The 23,467-nt window shown below is 36.0% G+C and overlaps 1 protein-coding gene across 1 annotated transcript in view; it reads right to left on the bottom strand.

The window, feature by feature from the left end:
- Positions 1-1,052: 1,052 nt before the first annotated feature.
- Positions 1,053-23,467, bottom strand: part of GTF2A1 (general transcription factor IIA subunit 1) — a 45,295-nt gene continuing 22,880 nt past the window's right edge. Inside the window, exons 6-9 of the mRNA XM_053602812.1 lie at positions 22,914-23,047; positions 17,958-18,281; positions 10,481-10,570; positions 1,053-5,388 (exon numbers count right to left, since the gene is read on the bottom strand). Of these exons, the coding sequence (XP_053458787.1) occupies positions 5,281-5,388; positions 10,481-10,570; positions 17,958-18,281; positions 22,914-23,047 (656 nt within the window). The 3' untranslated portion in view covers positions 1,053-5,280. The remainder of the gene's footprint in view (positions 5,389-10,480; positions 10,571-17,957; positions 18,282-22,913; positions 23,048-23,467) is intronic.

The following is a 23,467-nucleotide window of genomic DNA, read 5'->3' as shown; positions in this document are numbered from 1 at the left end:
GTAAGGCCATTCAAACCCATTCAGGAGGCCAGAAAGACCTCATGACCTAATCACCACCCACAAGCTCCACTTTCTAAACTATCACTTTGGGTTAGAATTTCAGCATATGAACTTTGGTGGAAACAAACATCCAGACCATGGCAGTAATCCCAGGACATTTGCCTCTGGGTTTCTATATCCTCTGTTCCAGAAACAAAAAGGTTTTTGGGTTTTTTGGAGGGTTTTGGTTGTTTTTTTTTCCCCCAACTCCACTATTTTAAATTAAGCAAATAATTATAGAATTTAGCTAATAATTGTAACATCTGAGTGCTTACCACTACCAAGCACCACCCAAAGAGCTTTACGTGTATTACTTCATTTAAACCTCAAAATCTTATCCTTGTCATTTTACAGATGAGAAGTAAAGCCAAAAAGCTTACAATCAAAGTAGAAACTTGAATTAAACTGCAAAGATACAAGATTAGCTGGCAGTTAATAAGAAATCTTTATTATGATTATTTTAATAGTCAAAATTTCCAAGTTTCCTAAAGTAGTCTGTAACAGGATAAAAAAATTATAAAAATGCTTTTTATTAATGATTCAGTTGGATTAACTATAAAATTAAAATACCTGCTAATTATTTAATCCTTTCTAAAATAACACAAAATATATTCAATATGTAATACAAACCTCAATAATTCAATTTTTCTAATATGCAATTATTTACAAACTCTGAACTAAGAGAAAAAGATTAAGCTAACCACAGAAATAAGAAAAAAAATTATGTTCTCAAATAATTTTCCCCTAAATAACGTATACTTTGAGTAGAAATACTGATTTATTACAATGTATTAATTATATCAATTTTAGTTACACTTTGTTGGTGTAAATGTAGCCTAATCAAAATTTCTATGTGCCTGGAAAATACAACTAAAAGCTATTATTAAGAATTTGTAACAGTTTAATAATTGACACTGACATCCCAAGCTACTTATCTTAAAGGCACAGAATTTAATTATACCTTTTTGTTGCTGTTGCTGTTATTAAATGGTACGTATTAACAATGTAAAGCATTTTCCTTTCTAAACTGTTATGCTTTTATTCAATTATCTGTAACGATGTCATATGCTAGTAAGCAAAGCAAGCAACATTACTTTTTTTTTAAATAACATCTTTAATTAAAGTTTTGCAAAGGTAAAATATTAAACTTAAAATAGGTCTTAGTACAACAAAATACTAAGTTCTCTAATTGTATTCCAAGATGGTCTTTAAAACATAATATCCCGTATATCACAGAAGAGCAACCTTGATCTGCAATTGTACAGAATGAATTTTACAAACATAATAAATATATTTACGCCCTTACACATAACAGTATGTACAACAGCAGTTGACAATAGTAGCTCAGAACAGCAAAAAGGATTAGCCCCTCCCCAAAAACTGTAGCCCTGATGCATACTGGACTGATTTAAGGAACGCTGACTGGAAGAGTAGTTACTAACTCAATGTAGTTCTTCCCAATAAGAGAAGAGAAAAAATTCTTTTGTTCCTGAAACAAAAATATGCAGTTTGGTGTCTTTTTCCTTAAACCATAGAAAATGACAAAAAGAGTAAGGCAGGCTTAAAAAGGGAAGAATATAAACCTCAGAATAATTTCCATAGCATAATATAAGATTAAAATGCAAAACTACTTAACATAAACCCATGAGGAAACATGTGAAACAACTTTTTAACCAACAAATTCAAAATCTGATATAGCTGTTTTAGACAGGTAGGTGGAGAAAAGACATGAAATAAAATGTACAAAGATGGAGCAATAAAATAGTACATTGCACAAAAGCTCAAAAAGTTCAAGATGCAATAATCTGAAAATCCAGCTGAGTAATTCTCTCAGGTGGAAGAAAATGCTAAGTTATAAAGGGAACCCCCCAAAATGAAATTATGTCTGTTTTCCTATACAAGGCATATATACCCTCTGATAATAATGGTGACATTATTGCTACGAGATAATAAAATAAAAAATTATTCTTAGAGGGAGATAATTCTTTTCATTCCTCCATAAAAGGTAGGAAAAAAAACAACACCCTAATCTTTCTTTGACTTTCACTATAGCAAAAGAAAATCTTTATACAAAAGCTATTATATTTTTATGTTGTTTTCTAAAACCAGAATCTATTATGCTCATCAAGAACATTTCAATCACTACACACACTGCTCAGACCTTGATGTAATCCTATTAGAATAACATGAGAGTGGCTCTGATTTTATAAGAGGCAACAGTGTAAATGTGACATTATGATGGCATTTAATTAACAGAAAGAAATGTGAACATTTAAAAAATATAAAAGCCCAATATAAAGATAACCCTCTCATAACATTCATTTTACTCTAGAAACAAATTGCACGTAAAGAGTTGTTTTAGCCGTATGTGGCACTTAAAGAAATTAAATGTGCTCTCAGGCATTCAAGTGGTCCGATTATCCAAATGACCACTACGCAAGAGTTTGCGCAAGAGTTCATATACTGAAAGGCACACATTTCCTCACTTTATCTTGTAATTTTGTATGAATTTTCCTTAGCACTATTATTTTTTTTAAGTAAAAGGTGCCATCATCATCTGTGCAAATCTAAACAAATCCTCTTCAGAGACCATTACTTATTCTCATAATAACAGTCTAGACTATTTTTCTCCTTTGGATAAACATGTTATTTCATTTTAAAATTCTGAAAGCAGGAATCCTTTGCCTTTTTAAAGGAATGACATTATAAAGGAACCTAATATGAAATGGCTTGTTAAATACAATGTTAAAAGCATGATTAAAAATTCAAGTACAATAAAAGATAAGCAGGTGACATTCTTATAGCAAAAGCTACTATAATAAAACTAAAACATGCTATTGATTAAAAAGAAACACAATGCAATAATATCTAAGAGCACAATTTGGTATGCAGTGTCATTTGGACCAGCTTTCAAAATTTTTGCAGGTAAAAGAAAAGCATTTGCCAAGTATAACATAATTAATATGCAATACACAAGTGCAAATACAAATGGTTATTTCTTGCTTCAAAAATAACAAAATAACCACTCTGAAAGCAGTGGTTGTTCGTATTTGAAAAATAAAATTATAAAAACAGGCCAGTATACAATGTTATTATGAATATTTGTCTACATAGAGGGCCCAAGACATGAGCTGAATATCATACAGTAATCCAAGTTTCAGTAGCATAAAAACTACTAGAAAGCTGAAGGGTTTCACTTAAGCAACACTGCAGCACTGCTAAATTTTTATAGGTAGTTCAGGTCATTGACTTCTTCACTGAGTAAATATAAACCTACTAGCAACTATACTGAAGGACAACTGAACAACAGGACTTCTGTGATCTAACTCCCTCTCTTTTCCTCTTCTCCCAATCTCATTAATATTAACAACTAAAAAAACTTCTGTGTCTTTTGATAGTAGTGAGGTAAACAAATAAACATCCCCTCACAAAACTAAATTAATAAAACCAAAATAAAACTGTATTACCAGTTACGGCATCTAAATAATATCTGACTACTAGAATGTCAGACACCAACATTTACACACACCAAAGTTCAGAAAATAAGAGACAGAGTTGGTAAGTAAGCCAAAAAAATTGATTAACCTTTTTGAAAAATTTAAAGATTTGTTTTAAGAAAGAAATAAAAACATTATATAAACAGCTCACAGTTTTCTTCTTTGTTAATGTACTTTAAAGTGTTTACATATTACTTCTGGAAATACACAAAGGCAAATAAAAGGAAGACAAAAACTGAAGACTAAAAACAAATCAATATACAAGTTACTTAAACACACGAAAATTTTGTCAAGATAAAAACAGAGAAAGTCGAATTAGTTACAAGAACACAAAGGCGGAGACAAGTGTTCTTGCAGTTCTCCCAGGCAGCTAATTCACACTGAACATGGAAGTGCCATATTGTTCTTTAGAGCCCCTTACAGCCCTGCACTCTTAATACACATATTAAATTTCTATTATATTTAATATACAAGTCAAATTTCTATGTTTTCTTCCCAATGTGCAAACAGGAGCCCATGTCTGTAGTATCAATGGCCTGAAAGGGCCACCAAATGAAAGAGAGGTAACTGTGTACTTAGTGGCCCACACCCCTCTGTCTCCAAAATTTTTCCCTCAAATTACAAAGTTGCTTTTAAAAATTTGTTCAATTAGAATAGCTTTTTAAAAAATTCTTAACTAGTAAACACAAGAAACTTTTATAATTACTAAATTGTTTAATAAAAATCCAAGTCCTCACAACCTGTCCTATGCTTTAATCAATGCACCAGAATGTTATCTGAATGTTTATTTTAATGACTAACCACATGTAGAAGCACACACTTCAGCCCAACAGGAAAACCTACATTTACTCAGATAAATGTGAGTGCATACACTTTTAGCTAGATGGTACCTTTGTGAAATAAAACTGTTTTCCTGAGTAGCCAATTTGGGGTTTCTTTTCAAGGTGTGGGACTAAAAGAAACAAACACAGTTTTTCTGTAAGGAAATTAAAGTTGTCATTTTAATTCCACTCACTCAGACAAGACCTAAGTTATTATATTACATTTAATAAGTATGAAAACCTAATTAAAATAAATATCCATTCCTGGGTTAAACTTTAGTCTCCAAACTATGATCACTGGTTACTTCCTTTAAATTTTAAATAGATGTCTCATAAAGCAGGAAAGGAAGAGGTATATATATTACTGAGGGAGAATAGCAAGTAAAAATATTTAAGACCTATTATGAGAGTTTTAAATTGTTTCCTTATACAAGTGAACTAAAATTCAACACCATAATTCTTACCCTTTTGTAAAAAGCTTTTACGCAATTTTTACCAAATATAACCACATACAATAAGTAGTTTCAGTTCAATCTATCAAAAGGGAAGTTTCTTCAGTTCATTCAAACGAGTATCTTCTGGTTGAACCCAAGTTGGAAGAAGGAAATATAGACAAAGCTTTACATGCTAATTACCGGTGGCAGGTACCTGTATTTAAAATCAACAATTATAGTTTTCCTACACAAAACCTCAAAACCCCACCCCAACAACCCCAGGTGCTACAGTTCCATGGCTTGCCAGTTAGAAGTAGTGTCTATGTTGTCATGGTCTATCTTTGTTCCAGTAGCTTTGCTTCTACTGCACTTTTCTGACATGCAGAAATGAAGTTTTGGTTGATAAATGTCCCAAGTTTCAAATTGTCCACTTTACATTTTTTTTTCAAGTTTCTTTTGTTTTACTTATAAAAGAAAAGAAACAATACTTCACCATTCTGCATCTCCAATGGCTTTGGAAAATATATAATCTCTCCCATTAAGATTCATAATGCCATCCTTAAGATGAAATTTCCATTTGTTTTTACTTCTGTGTATCTAAATAGACAAAAATTAAAAAAAAATTAAGATACAACCAGAAAATAGAAAACAAACAAAAAACCTCCACAAGTCTGTCTTGCCAAATATTTGCCAGTTAGTTTGTTAATAAAATTCAATTTGACCAAAATTAAAATTAATTGCTAGGTAGAAATATATATTCATCTATAATTAGTATTATTTTACAGCATTATTATTTGTGTTCATTAACATAGTTAAAAAATATTTCTTTATAGAATACCTTATCTCTACCCGGTTTACATATGTATTTTCAAGGTCCACCTCAAAAACAACGCATCCTCCACAAGCTTTCCCTAATCTCACCAGCAGCGCTAAAACTATTCTGCTAAATTCCCAATGGCATCCCCAATGACATTACATTATTTTCTTAAGTAGTATTAATTACAGATTCATGTCTTCTACTAACATAAAATTTCTTATAGTGACTTAACATAGAACCTTATGCATAACACTATTTAAAATATACATCTAAAGAAATGCTGACCATCCAAGTTATTTACAATAGATTTCAAAAACTTATGCACATCCATAAGCAAACCCAAAGGAGAACAGCAGGCTTTGGGTACCTTGATCCTTGCCTTCACTTACAGAATTTAATTGTTTGCAATTCCATAGATTTGGAGGAGCAAATTGTGTAAAAGTTAATCAACTGAAGTGACCTTTGCTCCTTTTCCCCCGTACATAACACCTTTTTTTTTTTTGAGACCGAGTCTCATTATGTCACCCTTGGTAGAGTGCCGTGGCATCACAGCTCACAGCAACTTCAAACTCTTCGGCTTAATTCTCTTGCCTAAGCCCCCAAGTAGCTGAGAATACAGGTGGCCACCACAACGCCCGGCTATTTTTTATTATAGTTGTCACTGTTATTTAGGTGGCCTGGGCGGAGTTCACACCCGCCAGCCTCGGTGTATGTGGCTGGCACCAAAACCGCTATGCTATGGGCACTGAGCCCATAACACCTATTATTTGCTCAGTTCAAGTTCCACATCTTCGCAAATAAGGTCCCCTGCTTCTTCCTATTCCATGATCTTTTTTTTTTCACCACGCATTCAAGAATTAGGAAATTTTGTTGACTCTTCCTTCAAAACAAACCCAAGATCCAATACTTCTCACTAACTTTAATGATATCACCACAATCTAAGTCACTGTATCAACTGGATTACCACAACATACCCCTAAATATGTCTCCTGGTTTCAACCCCTGCTTCCTCCCTTACACCCTAAAGAAGGCAAAATAATCCCTTTAAATTTTAAATTAGATTGTATCATTTGTCTATTGAAATTTTCCAATAACTCTCTGATTCACTCAGAATAAGAACCTATACCCTTACAAATATCTACACTGTCTTTCCCCCAAGACTGAATCTAATACGCACTCTCCCCCTCTTCATCACTCCAATCCAGACACACTGACTTCCTTGGTGTTCCTCAGACACACAGGTGTGCTCTGCCACCAAATAATAGCAGGACTAACTCTCTCCAAGTCTTTGTTCAAATGTTATCCTCTCCAAAGACTTTCTATGACTACCCTATTTAAAACTGAAGGCTGGGCATGGTGACCCATGTCTGTAATCCTAGCACTTTAGTAAGCCAAGGAAGGAGGACTACTTGAGGTCAGGCTTTTGAGACCAGCCCAAGCAAGAGAGAGATGCCATCTCCACCAAAAATAGAAAAAGTTAGCTGGGCATGGTGGTAAATGCCTATAGACCCAGTTACGCAGGAGGATCACTTGAGCCCAGGAGGCTGAGGTTGCTATGAGCTGGGCTGAGGCCATAGCACTCTAGCCTAGGTAACAGAGAGAGACTCTGTATAAATAAATAAAATAGTGACTGCAACCTGAAAGACACTAGGATTACATAGAAAAAAAGAAGTCATGAGTAGCCAGGAAACAGAAATTCCACAGAGAAGTAAAGAAACTGACTGCATTCTGTTATAAGGCAACTTAAAAGTTTCACAGGTCAAATAATATTCCATTACTCAGTACTAAAGTTATATTGGGTAATCATATTTGAATAAAAGTACAAAGTACATTTGAAAAGCAATTCATTTTTTGGCCCTATGGCCTCCATCAAGGGCTGTCCCAAGTGCCAGGAGAAAACGCTCAATTTCCTAATGAAAATGTATTAAAGTAAAATTATTTTTTTTGAGACAGAGCCTCAAGTTGTCACCCTGGGCAGAGTGCCATGGCATCACAGCTCACAGCAACCTCCAACTCCTGGGCTTAAGTGATTCTCTTGCCTCAGCCTCCCAAGTAGCTGAGACTACAGGCACCTGCCACAACACCCAGCCATTTTTTGGTTGTAGTTGTCATTGCTGTTTGGCAGGCCCAGGCTGGATTCAAACCCGCCAGCTCTGATGTATGTGGTCGGCGTCTTAGCAACAGGCGCCGAGCCGTAAAGTAAAATTACTTAAAAACAAGTCTGAAGCCTCAATCTCAGACTAATTTCACCTAACACTGTTCTATCAGTTTTTATCCACCCACACTTAAGAACTCTGCCACAGAATTAGCATTTAAAACTAAGATTCTGATTTGACTGACAATACAAGTTTTATAATCTCTTCTAAAACTGACCCATTGTTGAAATTCTAAAGTTTAGGCTTCAAAACTACATTCCTGAAATTCAAGTTGGATCAAACCATATCTACTCCCATTTTATAGTCACAGAACATTACTATCCGTACCGTTGGCTAAAACATCAACCTATCCGTACCGTTGGCCACTCCATTCAACCTTTAAAGCAACTCAGCTGATTTTTAAAATTAGACCTCTGCAAATTTTTTAATTATTTACAATTTAATACATTTATTTAAAACTATATTCCATTTATTAGTTTAAAATATTAAAGTTGGGTCTCTGGGGACAAAACCAACTTTAACATTTTAAAGTATTACATGTAGTTTGTGCCAAAGGAGAATACAACTATTCCCATAAAACAGGAAAATACTTACAAGCAAATTCTTCAGTCAGGCTAAACAAAGGTCCTTTCTTGCCTAATATTCATAAATTTGTTATCTCATTATCACAAACCTGTGGCAGTTAATTTGGTTGGTAAGTGGCTCCCTTGAGACTGTCTGACGATAAAGATTCATTGGTATCTGCTGTTTTAACATCATACTGTTGCTCTACACACATCTAACAGGATATTACGTTTATCGTAATGTAATGGTACAGGGTATTAAGAATACTTACCCAAAAGTCATAATGCCCAAAAGTAGATGATGCAAAACTCTCGATCAGTGACCTCATTGGCTTTATTTTAACTTCACTGCCATATAAAACTAGCCTGACTTCACCTTTTCATTAGAAAATAAGATCCATTTTCATGGCACTCTCCCTGTAAATCTGTTTGCAAGCAGCACATCTACTTATCCCATTCATTTCTAGAAAAGCAACACAGATTTAAAATTTTCTTCATCTGTAAAGGAAATTTCTTTGTAGTGCATACTTGTTGCATGTTCATCACTACAGCTCAAGTGCCTATAACAGTGCCTAGTACACTAAAGCACTTAAGAAATATTTACTGAATGAATAATTACAAAAAAAAACCCCTTTGGCTTCTGTAAGAGTTTTCAGAATTTGATAAAGACCTATGGTAAAATTAAAAATTCTACGTATTATAAATTTAATGATTATAGCCCAAAAAATTTGATCCCAATTTAAATATCTTGATAGCAGAAATCTCAACAATAGTATCAATAAGCATAACAAAAATACTTTGAAAGAAGCATCCTGTTTGAAGTTTAAGAATTCAAGGAGTCAATGGTTAATTCTCATAGAACCTGGCTTAAAAATTCCTTAATGTGGACGGCGCCTGTGGCTCAGTCCATAAGGCGCCGGCCCCATATACCGAGGGTGGTGGGTTCAAACCCAGCCCCAGCCAAACTGCAACCAAAAAAATAGCCGGGCGTTGTGGCGGGCACCTGTAGTCCCAGCTACTCGGGAGGCTGAGGCAAGAGAATCGCTTAAGCCCAGGAGTTGAAGGTTGCTGTGAGCTGTGTGAGGCCACGGCACTCTACCGAGGGCCATAAAGTGAGACTCTGTCTCTACAAAAAAAAAAAAAAAATTCCTTAACGTTATCAAAGTACAGCTAAGTCATATTTTAATCAATTTTCAGTAAAAATTTATCTGTTAATTTTCAATCCTATTTACTGTGCTTTGGTCCTTCCTCTCCTTAGTAATAAAAAAGTTATAAAGATTCAATTAAACCTTCCTGGTTGACTTGAAGTCAAACAGAAGACAGGATTATTCCACTGAGTTAGCTACTAGTTAGTTAGTTGTTAAAGAACAACCCAGGGGCGGCGCCTGTGGCTCAGTCGGTAGGGTGCCGGCCCCATATGCCGAGGGTGGCGGGTTCAAACCCGGCCTGGGCCAAACTGCAACCAAAAACTAGCCGGGCGTTGTGGCGGGCGCCTGTAGTCCCAGCTACTTGGGAGGCTGAGGCAAGAGAATCGCTTAAGCCCAGGAGTTGGAGGTTGCTGTGAGCTGTGTGAGGCCACGGTACTCTACAGAGGGCCATAAAGTGAGACTCTGTCTCTACAAAAAAAAAAAAAAGAACAACCCAAAAGTGGCTTTGTTTACTTTGCTTACATGAGATAATCTCATTAGAAAAAAAAAGATCACACCTCTTTTCATTTCATTCCTAACTTATTTTTCAAATGTAAAGAAATTAATCTTTCATTCTATTAAAAGAATCTACAAAACAATAACAATTTTTTCACATTATTTGTAATGAATGTACGAGGCATTAATCAGCTGCCCAATAAAGGCAGAAAGGATAGGAAAGAAATTTTTTTTTTTTTGGTAGAGACAGAGTCTCACTTTATCACCCTCAGTAGAGTGCCATAGCGTCACCCAGCTCACAGCAACCTCCAACTCCTGGGCTTAGGAGATTCTCTTGCCTTAGCCTCCTGAGCAGCTGGAACTACAAGAACCAGCCACAACGCCCAGCTTTTTTGTTGCAGTTTGCCGGGGCCGGGTTTGAACCCACCGCACCCACTGAGCCACAGGTGCCACCCTAGGAAGAAATTTTTAACAGAAATAACATCAGTAATATGAAGATGAAGTCCTTACTTTATCATACTGGCATACAACAACATTTTCTGTGTCAAAGAGTTCCTGTCCTTCCTCATCACTCACATCATCTTCACTATTGAGAGGCTCCTACAGATAAAAGAGAAAAGTTATTTATTAACACATTACTATAAAATATGTAGAATGGAAAGCAATACAATGACTTTGATGCTCTTTGAGAACCAAATGCCACACACACAAAGAAGATAATATTATTAGCTATTAATTTAGAGTTTGCCAATGTTTCTGAAATGTCAGCAAGAAATTAATTTATAAAGTTATACAGCTTAACTATTTTAATTACATTTAAGTCCGAAAAGATGTTCAATTTTATTTCCCTTTATTCTTTATCACACCCTTATGATGGTTATGGCAGAGGCATGAAATATACTCAAGATTAGAGTTTTGGCTGGGTGTAGTACCTTACACCTTTAATCCTAGCACTTTGGGAGGCCAAGGTGGGAGGATCACTTGAGGTCAGGAGCTTGGCATCAGCCTGAGCAAAAGCATCTGAGACACCCTGTCTATAAAAAAGAGAAAAATTAGCCAGCCTTGGTGGCATATACCTTTAGTCCCAGCTACTTGTGTGGCTGAAGGACTGCTTGAGAGCAGGAGTGTGAGGCCACCAGTACTACACTCTAACTGGGCAACAGAGTAAGACTTAAAAAAGAATCAGATTAAAAATTTAAAAAGGCAAGGGACCAGATACAGTAGCTTATTCCTATAATCCTAGCACTTAGGGAGGCCAAGGTGGGAGGACTGCTTGAGGACAGGAGTTCCTCAAGACCAGCCTGAACAACAGACTGAGTAAGACCTTATTTCTACAAACAAAATTTTTTAATTAGCTGGGTGTTGTAGTGTGTGTCTGTAGTCTCAGCTACTCAAGAAGCTGAGGCAGGAAAATAACTTGAGCATCAGAGTTTGAGGCTGCAATGAGCTTTGATGACATCACTGCACTCCAGGCTGGAAGAAAGAGAAAGACCCTGTCTCAAAAAAAAAAAAAGAAAGAAAGAAAGAAAAGAAAAAGGCACAAGATGGAGTAGGAAATTTCATTATCAAAGAAAATTAAAGGTTAATCTAAAAACTAACTACCCTGTTTCCCCAAAAATAAGACAGTGTCTTATTTTAAGATGTGCTCCCAAAGATGCACTAGGTCTTATTTTCAGGGGACATCTTATCTTTCCTGTAAGTAGGTCTTATTTTCGGAGGATGTCTTATTTTCGGGGAAACAGGGTAGAACATAAAATGACCAACTATGTTAAACTTCACCTCAATTGCGGCAGAAGATAAAATATTTACAACTCAGATTTCCTTTTATTTTTAAAGTCAAACTTCTAATAAAGAGAAGACAAAAGTAGAATGAAAAATAATCAAAATGTTATTACACCTACACTTACAGACAGGTGATGTATACATGTTCTATAATTTAAAATAGATACCACCAATGTAAAACAAAAACAGTGTATTGGTAAAATTCACGTAACATATAATTCAAAATTTTAACATTTTATTTATTTATTTATTTTGAGGCATAGTCTCAAGCTGTCGCCCTGGGTAGAGTGCCATGGCATCACAGCTCACAGAAACCTCAAACTCTTGGGTTTAAAAGATTCTCTTGCCTAAGCCTCCCAAGTAACTGGGACTATGGGCGCCTGCCACAACACCTGGCTACTTTTATTGTTGTTGCTGCAGTTGTCGTTGTTTTAGCAGGCCCGGACTGGGTTTGAACCTGCCAGTCTTGGTAAATGTGGCTGATGCCCTACACACTGAGCTACGGGCGCCACCAAAAATTTCGCATTTTAAAATGTACAATGTAGGTTCACTAAGAACATTCAAAATGTGTGTAACCATCACCACACTATCTAGTTCTGGGACATTTCACTACCTTTACTCATTAAGTAGTCACTCACTCTCCATTTCCCCCATCCCCTGGCAACTACTAAACTGCTTACTATCTCTGGATTTGCCTATTCTGGACATTTCATATAAATGGAATAATATAACATATGTGGCCTTTTGTGTCTGGCTTCTTAGCAGGTTTTCAAGGTTCATCCCTATTGTAGCATGTTAACAGTCATTTCATTTCTTTTTATGGTTAAATAAAAAATCCACTGTACAGATTATACCACACTTTGTCCATTCATCAGCTGACAGACCCTTGTGAGTTGTTTACACTTTTTAAATAGTGTAAACAGCGCTGCTATGAACATTCACATACAAGTTTTTATTTGAACACATTTTTAATTATCTTGCATACATACTTAAGAGCAGAACTGCTGTGTCATTACGGTTAATTCTATGCTTAACTTTTGATGACCCACCAAACTGTTTTCCAGCAATGCACAAGGGTGCCAATTTCCCCACACCCTTGCCAGCATTTTTTTTTTTTTTTTGCAGTTTTTGGCCGGGGCTGGGTTTGAACCCACCACCTCCGGCATATGGGGCTGGCACCCTACTCCATTGAGCCACAAGCACCACCCTTTCTTGGTAATAGCCATCCTAGTAGGTGTGAAAAGGAATTTCCTTGTAGTTGTTCTGCATTTCTCTAAATGAATGATGCTGAGCACGTTTTTGTATGCTTGTTATTTATATATTACTTTTTGGAGAAATGTCTATTCAAATCCTTTGCCCATGTTTGAATTCAGTAGTCTTGTTGAGCTCTAAGAGTTCTTTATACATTCTAGATAGTAGATCCTTATCAAATAATATGATTTGTAAATATTTTCTCCCATCCTGAAAGATGTCTTTTTACTTTTTACTTTCTTGATAGTGTCCTTGGATGCAAACGTTTTTCTCTTTTTTGTTTTGTTTTTTCTTTTTTTTGAGACACAGTCTCACTTTGTTGCCCTCATTAGAATGCTGTGGCATCGCAGCTCACAGCAACCTCAAACTCTTAGGCTTAAGCGATTCTCTTGCTTCAGCCACCCAAGTAGCTGGGACTACCAGTGCCTGCCACAACGCCTGGCTATTTTTTGGTTGTAGCTGTCATTGTTGTTAGGCAGGCCTGGGCTGGATGCAAACCTGCCAGTTCTGGTGTATGTGGCTGGCACCCTACGAACCAAGGAACCAAGCTTGGATGCACAAGTTTTTAATCTATGGCACCCACTTTTCCTTTGATTGCTTGTATTATATCTAAGAAACCACTGCCAAATCCAAGATTATAAAGATTTGCCCCTATGTTTTTTTCTAAAAGTTTTATAATTTTAGCTTAGATTTAGGTCTCTAATCCACTTTGAATTGATTTTTGTATATAGTGTGAGATATAAAGTTCAACATAACTCTTTTCCATGTGGCTATTTCAATGCCCAAGCATCACACTTATTGAAAAAACTATTCCTTCCCTACTGAATAGTCTGTTGATATAAAAGTTTCTAACACAATAACATAAAGAGCAATATTCTACATAGCAAAAGATAGACCTAAAGAGTTTCAAAACCCAAAAAGCTTGAAAGTGAAAGAATAAAAAAGGGTAACTCTAACCAAACCAAAGCTGGTGTAGGTCTATTAGTATCACACGAACACTTTCAAGTTGAAAAAAAAAAAAAAAAATGCTAGAAATAAAGCAAGATACTATGTGATCATAAATGGTTCAATTCACTAACAGAAAAAAATAATTTTAAGCTAATATGCACTCTTTTTTTGGCTCTTAATATAAAAAGGAAAAATAACAGAAAAGCAAGAGGAAATATATCAACTATCACAGTTGGAGATCTGAACAGACCTAACTCAGTAATTGAAAATGGATCAAGCATGCAAAAAATATTAAGAAAGATATAACCTGTCTGAATAAACCTAATGACAATCTAAATCTAACAGACATACAGAAGAGCTCCAACCAAGTACAGAAAACACTCTTTTCAAATACAGAACATACACAAAATTGATTACATCAAGTAAGTCTCATCTAATTTCCAAGGATTCACACATCCTACAGATCACATTGTCTACCATTAAGTCAGAATACAAAGTAATAAAATGGGGAAAAGCACAGTTGAGAATAAACAAAGCTAAACACTGATTCTTTGAAAATATTAATGAAACTGACACACCTATGGCAAGACTGAACAGGGGAAAATGAATGACATGGTATAATACTAGGAATTAGGAAAAAAGGGAAATGACTACAAATGATTCTAAAATCAAAAATAATAAAATTAACTTTATGACAAGTCAAAAGCATAACTTATGGAAACTGCCTCAAAGAGAAACAGAAAACCTGAATGGAACAAGATTACTTTGCTTACTTTAACAAATATTCACAGAAGAATTAAGTACAATCTTAAAAAAAAAGTTCAGAGTAGAAGGAACACTCCTCAAAATTCATTTCACTCCTCAAACTGGAAAACCTGGTAAGGTTGTAAGAAAAGAAAATTGCAGACAGTAATTCATGAATATACATGAAAAAATCCTGAACAAAATGAATTCAGCAACGGATAAAAAGGGTAATATATAATGATCAAGCTATGCCATCCCAGAGAACACAAAACTGGTTTATAAATAGAAAATAAATTAATGGGATTCTTCCAACATAAAAGATTATGGTTGAGAAACTGTATCATTATTTCATAGCTAGAGAAAAGGTGTTTAATAAAACTCAACATTAACAAAACAAAGAAGAATTCCTTAACCCAATAAAGATATTCGCAAAAAATCTACCGCAAACATTATACTTAATAATGAAACAAAGAAAACATTACTTTTAAGTTTTAGAACAAGATCTAGGTAGCAGAGCCTGCAAGGCTGCTATTTTTCTCATGTGACATGATTGTCTACATCAGTGGTTCTCAACCTTCCTAATGCCACCACCCTTTAATATATTCCTCAAGCTGTGGTGACCCCCAACCATAAAATTATTTCATTGCTACTTCATAACTGTAATTTTGCTACTGTTATGAATCATAATGTAAATATCTGATAGGCAGGATGTATTTTCATTGTTACAAAGGGGTCTCAACCCACAGCTTGAGAACTGCTGGCCTAGAGATGGGATGATTTTATGGGTTGTGGGTCACCAACCGTATTAAAGGGTCAGCATTACAAAGGTTAAGAACCACTGGTCTACACAGAAGACAGAAAAGAGGTTCGGCGCCTGTGGCTCAAGAGACTAAGGCGCCAGCCACATACACCTGAGCTGGCGGGTTGGAATCCAGCCTGGGTCCGCCAAACGGCTGCAACCAAAAAGTAGCCGGGCATTGTGGCGGGTGCCTATAATCCAAACTACTTGGGAAGCGGAGACAGGAGAATCGCTTGAGCCCAAGAGTTGGAGGTTGCTATGAGCTGTAATGCCATGGCACTCTACCCAGGGTGACAGCTTGAGGCTCTGTCTCAAAAAAAAGAAAATAGAAAAGAATCTATAGATACATTACATAGATCACTACAAAGATTTTGAGACAGGCTAAGCTACGGTCCATTATTTCACTTCCAAGAAACACAGTTGACAGCATCCTATCTGATTCACCCATGCCTATTGCTACGAGGGCTTCATTTGTTTCTGTCCATGTAGATTTTATCTTGCTTGATTTTTATGTATCTCAAAATTTTCATAATGACCCACATATTAGAATTCACAAAGATATTAGGAAACTGGTTGATTCAAGGACTTTCAATATTAAAAGCTCTACATATTTTATAACCTAAAAGTCCTACTGGCCACAAGACATGTAACAAATTTGCACTTGTACTTCATAAATTTATATACCAATAAATAAATAGATAAATAAATAAAAGGCCTGCAGTCTCTAAACAACTCCATACTACCAAAAAACAATTAGAAAAATGTAATGAAAACAAGTCACTTGGGCCAGGCATGGTAGTTCACGCCTATAATCCTAGCACTCTGGGAGGCCAAGGCAGGTAGATTGCCTGAGCTCACGGGTTCGAGACCAGCCTCAGCCAGAGCAAGATCCTGTCTCTAAAAAATAGCCAGGCATTGTGGCAGGCACCTGTAGTCCCAGATACTTGAGAGGCTGAGGCAAGAGAATCATTTCAGCCCAAGAGTTTGAAGTTGCACAGCTATGATGCCATGGCACTCTACCAGGGGCAACAAAGTGAGACTCTGTCTCAAAAAAAAAAAGAGAAAATAAGTCACGTAGGGCAGCATCAAAACTCTAAAGAATTAAGGGAATTAAAATGAACAGGAGACCTGCATAAGCAGCTCCACATAAGGCACAAATAGCAAATAAATACATAAAAAGAGGTGGAAACTCATTAGTAATCAAGGAAATGCAAACTAAAACCAAAAATAAGACACCACTTTCTATCTATCAAACTAGCAAAAATTAAGAAGCCTAACAATCAGGTACTGGTGAGGATCTATGGACATATGCACAAGTATGTACTGAATGGCTAGAGTGACTTGATATTTTACCATAAGGTTGAAGATATGCATGCCTTAGGATCAGCAAATGTTTAGGGGTTAACACTCTAGCATATGTGCCTGCAGATGACACACACTAGAATATGCTATAACTGTTTATAACAGTAAATGATTAGAAACATTCCAAATGTCCACCAGATCAGTAAAATTATTCAATAAATTATGATGTACTCAGCAGTGAAAGTAAATGTTGCTCTAAGTGACAATTAGATGAACCTCAGGAATCTGTCTTCAGTAAAAGAAAAAAGCAACTTGCAAAAGCATACAGAATTACTCCATTCAGCTTATAAATGAACCTGTAAAACTAAACAATATGCTATTTAGAATTATAAATATACATGGTAATATAAAGGCAATTAATGATAAACACAAAAAGAGTGAGCCTGGGTTCTCTGATGGCAGAAGGAAGAGAATGGGACTAAGGAGAAGTATCCAGGGGGACTTTAAGTAATGGGATTTTTTTAAAACTAGATGTTGGGCACCAGCGTATTTATATCCTAAAATACTTTTTATTCATTTGTATTATTTAATACTTAATAAGAAATTATTTCTTTTTAAAAAACTACTTAGGTTATTTAAAAAACTTTATACTGAGATAAACAAGACAACTACATCTTAGTCTAAACAAGGCAATGATGACAATTGTAATGGGCAAATATCAGACACAAGTAATTAAGCTGAACAGTGAGGAAAACAAAGACATATTTAAATGCTTCTAGAATAAGACAGATAAGGTTATTAATGAATTGATAATGAATTACTGAAGTAAAAGATTAACCACATCAGTCAGCTCTACCAATGTCTTAGGTTTAAGCCACATTATAAATGCATGAACCAAAGAGTTACAATTATTTGCACATTCTTCGCTATATTAATACAATTTAGCTTGGTATACATTCGTTTTTTCAGCTATAAAAACAATTATATTTTATAAAGATAAATACAGCCAGATCAATCTTACTAAAGTCAGAACAATTTAACTTGATCTTTAAAATCCTGTTACACAAAATCAAATAGCCTCTGAAAAAAACAGGATAAAATTCATTAGTCTGATACCACGCAATGAGTAAATTATTTCAAATCTTTTTACTAGAAACTTACTTCTTCCACCTGCCCATCTTCGGCTCCATCTTTCTCTTTGTCTTCCTCTTCATCATCATCATCAAAGTCTTCTTCTTCATCTTCATCTTCTTCAGAAGATGTATCGCCAGTTCCATCAACTTGTAACACCAATGGAGCTTGTGTTTGAGCAGGCTGGGCCTGTGGTTGCTGTTGTCCAGTTGCAGTTATTTGTGCTTGGGCTTGTGTAGGTGCTGCCACTGTTGTAGGTATAACTTGAGTCTTATTTCCCGTAAATAAGATTTGCTGTGGCTGGATGATAACACCTGTCTGTGGTGAAATCCCTCCAGGAAGAGGAGCCAGTACCTATGGTAAAAGAAAACCACATATTAGGAACGAGTTAAGAGGATCAAATATGGTACAATAGGCTGAAGATTCACCAGAAAACTATCTCATACATAGTACAAAAGCAATGTTTAGCTTGTAGACTGACGCACTAAATTTCCATTTTTCATTCAAATTTCTGAAGGAAAAGGATTTTCTAAAGAATTATCCACCATATTAACAGAGGCAAAAATAAAGATCACATGATCTTCTCAATAGATGCAGGAAAAGCAATTGATAAAATCCAGCATCCTTTTCTAATTAGAACACTGAAGAGTATAGGCATAGGTGGCACATTTCTAAAACTGATTGAAGCTATCTATGACAAACCCACAGCTAATATTTTACTGAATGGAGTAAAACTGAAAGCTTTTCCTCTTAGAACTGGAACCAGACAAGGTTGTCCTCTGTCACCTTTACTATTCAACGTAGTGCTGGAAGTTCTAGCCAATACAATTAGGCAAGACAAGGAAATAAAGGGAATCCAAATGGGAGCAGAGGAGGTCAAACTCTCCCTCTTTGCTGACGACATGATCTTATACTTAGAGAACCCCAAAGACTCAACCACAAGACTCCTAGAAGTCATCAAACAATACAGTAATGTTTCAGGATATAAAATCAATGTCCACAAGTCAGTAGCCTTTGTATACACCAATAACAGTCAAGATGAGAAACTAATTAAGGACACAACTCCCTTCACCATAGTTTCAAAGAAAATGAAATACCTAGGAATATACCTAACGAAGGAGGTGAAGGACCTCTATAAAGAAAACTATGAAATCTTTGGAAAGGAAATAGCAGAGGATATTAACAAATGGAAGAACATACCATGCTCATGGACGGGAAGAATCAACATTGTTAAAATGTCTATACTTCCCAAAGCAATCTACCTATTCAATGCCATTCCTATCAAAATACCAACATTGTACTTTCAAGATTTGGAAAAAATGATTCTGCCGTTTTGTATGGAACCGGAAAAAACCCCGTATAGCTAAGGCAGTTCTTAGTAATAAAAATAAAGCTGGGGGCATCAGCATGCCAGACTTTAATCTGTACTACAAAGCCACAGTGGTCAAGACAGCATGGTACTGGCACAAAAACAGAGACATAGACACTTGGAATCGAATTGAACACCAAGAAATGAAACTAACATCTTACAACCACCTAATCTTCGATAAACCAAACAAGAACATACCTTGGGGGAAAGACTCCCTATACAATAAATGGTGTTGGGAGAACTGGATATCCACATGTAAAAGACTGAAACTGGACCCACACCTTTCCCCACTCACAAAAATTGATTCAAGATGGACAAAGGACTTAAATTTAAGGCATGAAACAATAAAAATCCTCAAAGAAAGCATAGGAAAAACACTGGAAGATATTGGCCTGGGGAAAGACTTCATGAAGAAGACTGCCATGGCAATTGCAACAACAACAAAAATAAACAAATGGGACTTCATTAAACTGAAAAGCTTCTGTACAGCTAAGGAGACAATAACCAAAGCAAAGAGACAAGCTACACAATGGGAAAGGATATTTGCATATTTTCAATCAGACGAAAGCTTGATAACTAGGATCTATAGAGAACTCAAATTAATCCACATGAAAAAAGCCAACAATCCCTTATATCAATGGGCAAGAGACATGAATAGAACCTTCTCTAAAGACGACAGACGAATGGCTAACAAACACATGAAAAAATGTTCATCATCTCTATATATTAGAGAAAATCAAAACAACCCTGAGATATCATCTAACCCCAGTGAGAATGGCCCACATCACAAAATCTCAAAACTGCAGATGCTGGCGTGGATGTGGAGAGAAGGGAACACTTTTACACTGCTGGTGGGACTGCAAACTAGTACAACCTTTCTGGAAGGAAGTATGGAGAAACCTCAAAGCACTCAACCTAGACCTCCCATTTGATCCTGCAATCCCATTACTGGGCATCTACCCAGAAGGAAAAAAATCCTTTTATCATAAGGACACTTGTACTAGACTGTTTATTGCAGCTCAATTTACAATCGCCAAAATGTGGAAACAGCCTAAATGCCCACCAACCCAGGAATGGATTAACAAGCTGTGGTATATGTACACCATGGAATACTATTCAGCTATTTAAAAAAAATGGAGACTTCACATCCTTCGTATTAACCTGGATGGAAGTGGAAGACAATATTCTTAGTAAAGCATCACAAGAATGGAGAAGCATGAATCCTATGTACTCAATTTTGATATGAGGACAATTAATGACAATTAAGGTTATGGGGGGGCAGAAAGAGGGACAGAGGGAGGGGGGTGGGGCCTTGGTGTGTGTCACACTTTATGGGGGCAAGACATGATTGCAAGAGGGACTTTACCTAACAATTGTAATCAGTGTAACCTGGCTTATTGTACCCTCAATGAATCCCCAACAATAAAAAAAAAAAAAAGAATTGCTTCGTTTATTTAGCATTTACTAGGAATATACCAGATACTAGGCCAAGAATTATACAAGTTTATTTGCTTGCTTAGATATTGCATGCTCAGTAACTTAAAAAACTTGCAGTCACTAAGCCTTTAAATCTAGGCTTTCTGGTCCAGAGCCCATGCTCTGTTATGCTACGCTACCTCCAAGCAAAAAACACGTGATTGACAATCAGAAGACCAAGGCCTAGTTTCGCCTAAGAGTCAATATAGTTACAGTAATGACAAGTTATTTAACCTCTCTTAGCTTGTATAATTTCACCATTAGACTAGGATCAATGATTTTCAAACAGGGCTGCAAATTCTAACCATCTAGTAGCTTAAAAAAGTGCTGATACTTAGGCTTCACTGCTAATTTTCTAATTTCATTAGTGTGAGATAAAAGATTTAGGTTTTATTTACAGCACTCCAGATGATTCTACCATGCAACTACAGCTGAGAACCAACAGACCAGTTCTCAGGTTCTGTATCTACGATTCTGAAGTAAACCAGAACTCAGAAACAATGTATTAACAAAAATTACTTTATGTATTATAATTCACTTATTTATAATTAAAGTTATAAATTAATAAAGAGCACTGAATGCCTGTTACTTGCCATTAAGATTCAAGGAATGCAAACAGCATAAGACACAGTATTTCCTTCAAGACGTTTATAAACTAATGGTAGACAGGTAAAGCAATAACAAATCAAGATAAAAGAAGTAACAGAAGTTATGAGAAACAGGAGAAGATACCAAATTCAGCTTGAGAACAAGGTCAGGGGACTCTTTCTAGTATATCTGAGTTTCTGTTTGTGCTCTAAAGAGATTTGCCAGGTTTTTTCACTGGTTAGTTGGTTTGGGGGCAGTAGAGGAAGTTGGTGGATGGAAAGCCAAAGGCAACATTCTAAAGAAAAGAGTAACAAAGTGAAACCCAAAGTGACAGCAGAACATAGTTTTACAAAGATTTAAGAAGGCTGGATTAATATTCCTGCTCTGATACTGCCTCTATCATCATACTGTTTACATAGACATTAGGTGTTTCTATGTTTGTCTCTTTTTTAAAGTATTTAAGTTCCTCAAGAAAATAATGATTTTTATCCTCACAGTACAGGAGTATAAACCTAGCACACAAGTAAACAGTAGCTGAAGCAAATAATTGGAAGCATGGCAAGAAATACCAGACACTCGAAGAGTACAAAGAAAAGACAATCCCAAAAGAGATTATATAAACTATGTTGTTTAGACATTTTCCAATAGGTAATGGGAAGTCACTAAAAAATTTTAGGTCTTTTTAGAAAGATGACTATAATCAATTGGATTAGGAGGCCAAAGACTAAAAGCAGGGAAATCGGTAAACAGGATAATACGCTATTTGTAACAAATTACGACAGTATGAACTAAGGAAATGACATGAAAAACTAAGAAAAGGAAAAAAAACAATTTTCAAATACAGGCATTGCAAACATGGCAAAACTGCAGTCCCCTACCACCACCACAAAAGAGAGGAGGAAAGAAGGGAGAGAGAGACTATTAAGAATTGGTAGGACTTGGCTCTGCGCCCATAGCACAGTGGTTACAAAGTCAGCCACATACACCAATGCTGGCAGTTTCAAACCCAGCCCGGGGCTAGGAGTTGGAGGTTGCTGTGAGCCATGATGCCACAGCACTCTACCAAGGGTGACATAGTAAGACTCTGTCTCAAAAAAAAAAGAATTGGTAGGACTTAATAATACATTGAATATTGGATGATTTCATATACCCCTTCCAGAAAATACATAGGCATCATGAAACTAGTCATGTCCTTGTTCACTCTTAAATCCCAGTCCCTTATGAAAACCCTCATACTGAGGAGCTATTATACTTGTTGAATAAAGGTCAAATGACCACCTTAGGAGGTTAGACTGAGAATGCTGCCACTAACAGTAAAGCATTCTCAGGGGGATGGTGAAGGATGGGCAAAGGTAAAAATAGTTCAGTTTCAAATTAAACATGCTCAACTATCAAGTATACAAAAGAAATTTAAAATGACAGATTCTATAATACTGGAGAAGAGTCTAAGAATCTGTGTACGTACAACCATAAGGAAAAAAAGAGACCCAACTAGGGAATCCATATATAAGAAAAAAGACCCTCATGGTGATCATCAGGGAAGACTGTTTTACCTGTTGTATAACAGGAGCTTGTACTCCACCTGGCTGCATTTGTGGTATAACCTGTTGTTGTAAAACCACGGACTGCTGAGGCTGAATGATATATTGGGCACCATTGGCTGCTCTGACCACCTGAAGAAGCTGGCCTAAATTAAAAAGTATATATTCCAAGTTAACAAATGAAGGCATAATAATTCATTTAATATCCTAAACCAAAGATCCATAGTACTTTGCTTCAAATATGATTAAAAGCAATAGAAGTTTGCTGAACTAATTATCATCACCACATAACACTAACTGTACCACTACCTTACTTCAAAGAACCAAATTCCCCCGCAATACGTTGCTTTAGAATGATCCAGAATCGTTTTGCCTAAGAATCTAGAATTAAAAAGTAAAAAAATTATCTCATTAAAATATATAAAGTGGCGCCTGTGGCTCAGTGAGTAGGGCACCGGCCCCATATACCAATGGTGATGGGTTCGAACTCAGCCCCAGCCAAACTGCAACAACAACAAAAAAAATAGCTGGGCGTTGTGGCGGACGCCTGTAGTCCCAGCTACATG

This window comes from Nycticebus coucang, chromosome 9 (genome assembly GCF_027406575.1).
Source record: "Nycticebus coucang isolate mNycCou1 chromosome 9, mNycCou1.pri, whole genome shotgun sequence".
Taxonomy (NCBI): domain Eukaryota; kingdom Metazoa; phylum Chordata; class Mammalia; order Primates; family Lorisidae; genus Nycticebus; species Nycticebus coucang.
This window is presented reverse-complemented; position numbering and strand designations above follow the sequence as displayed.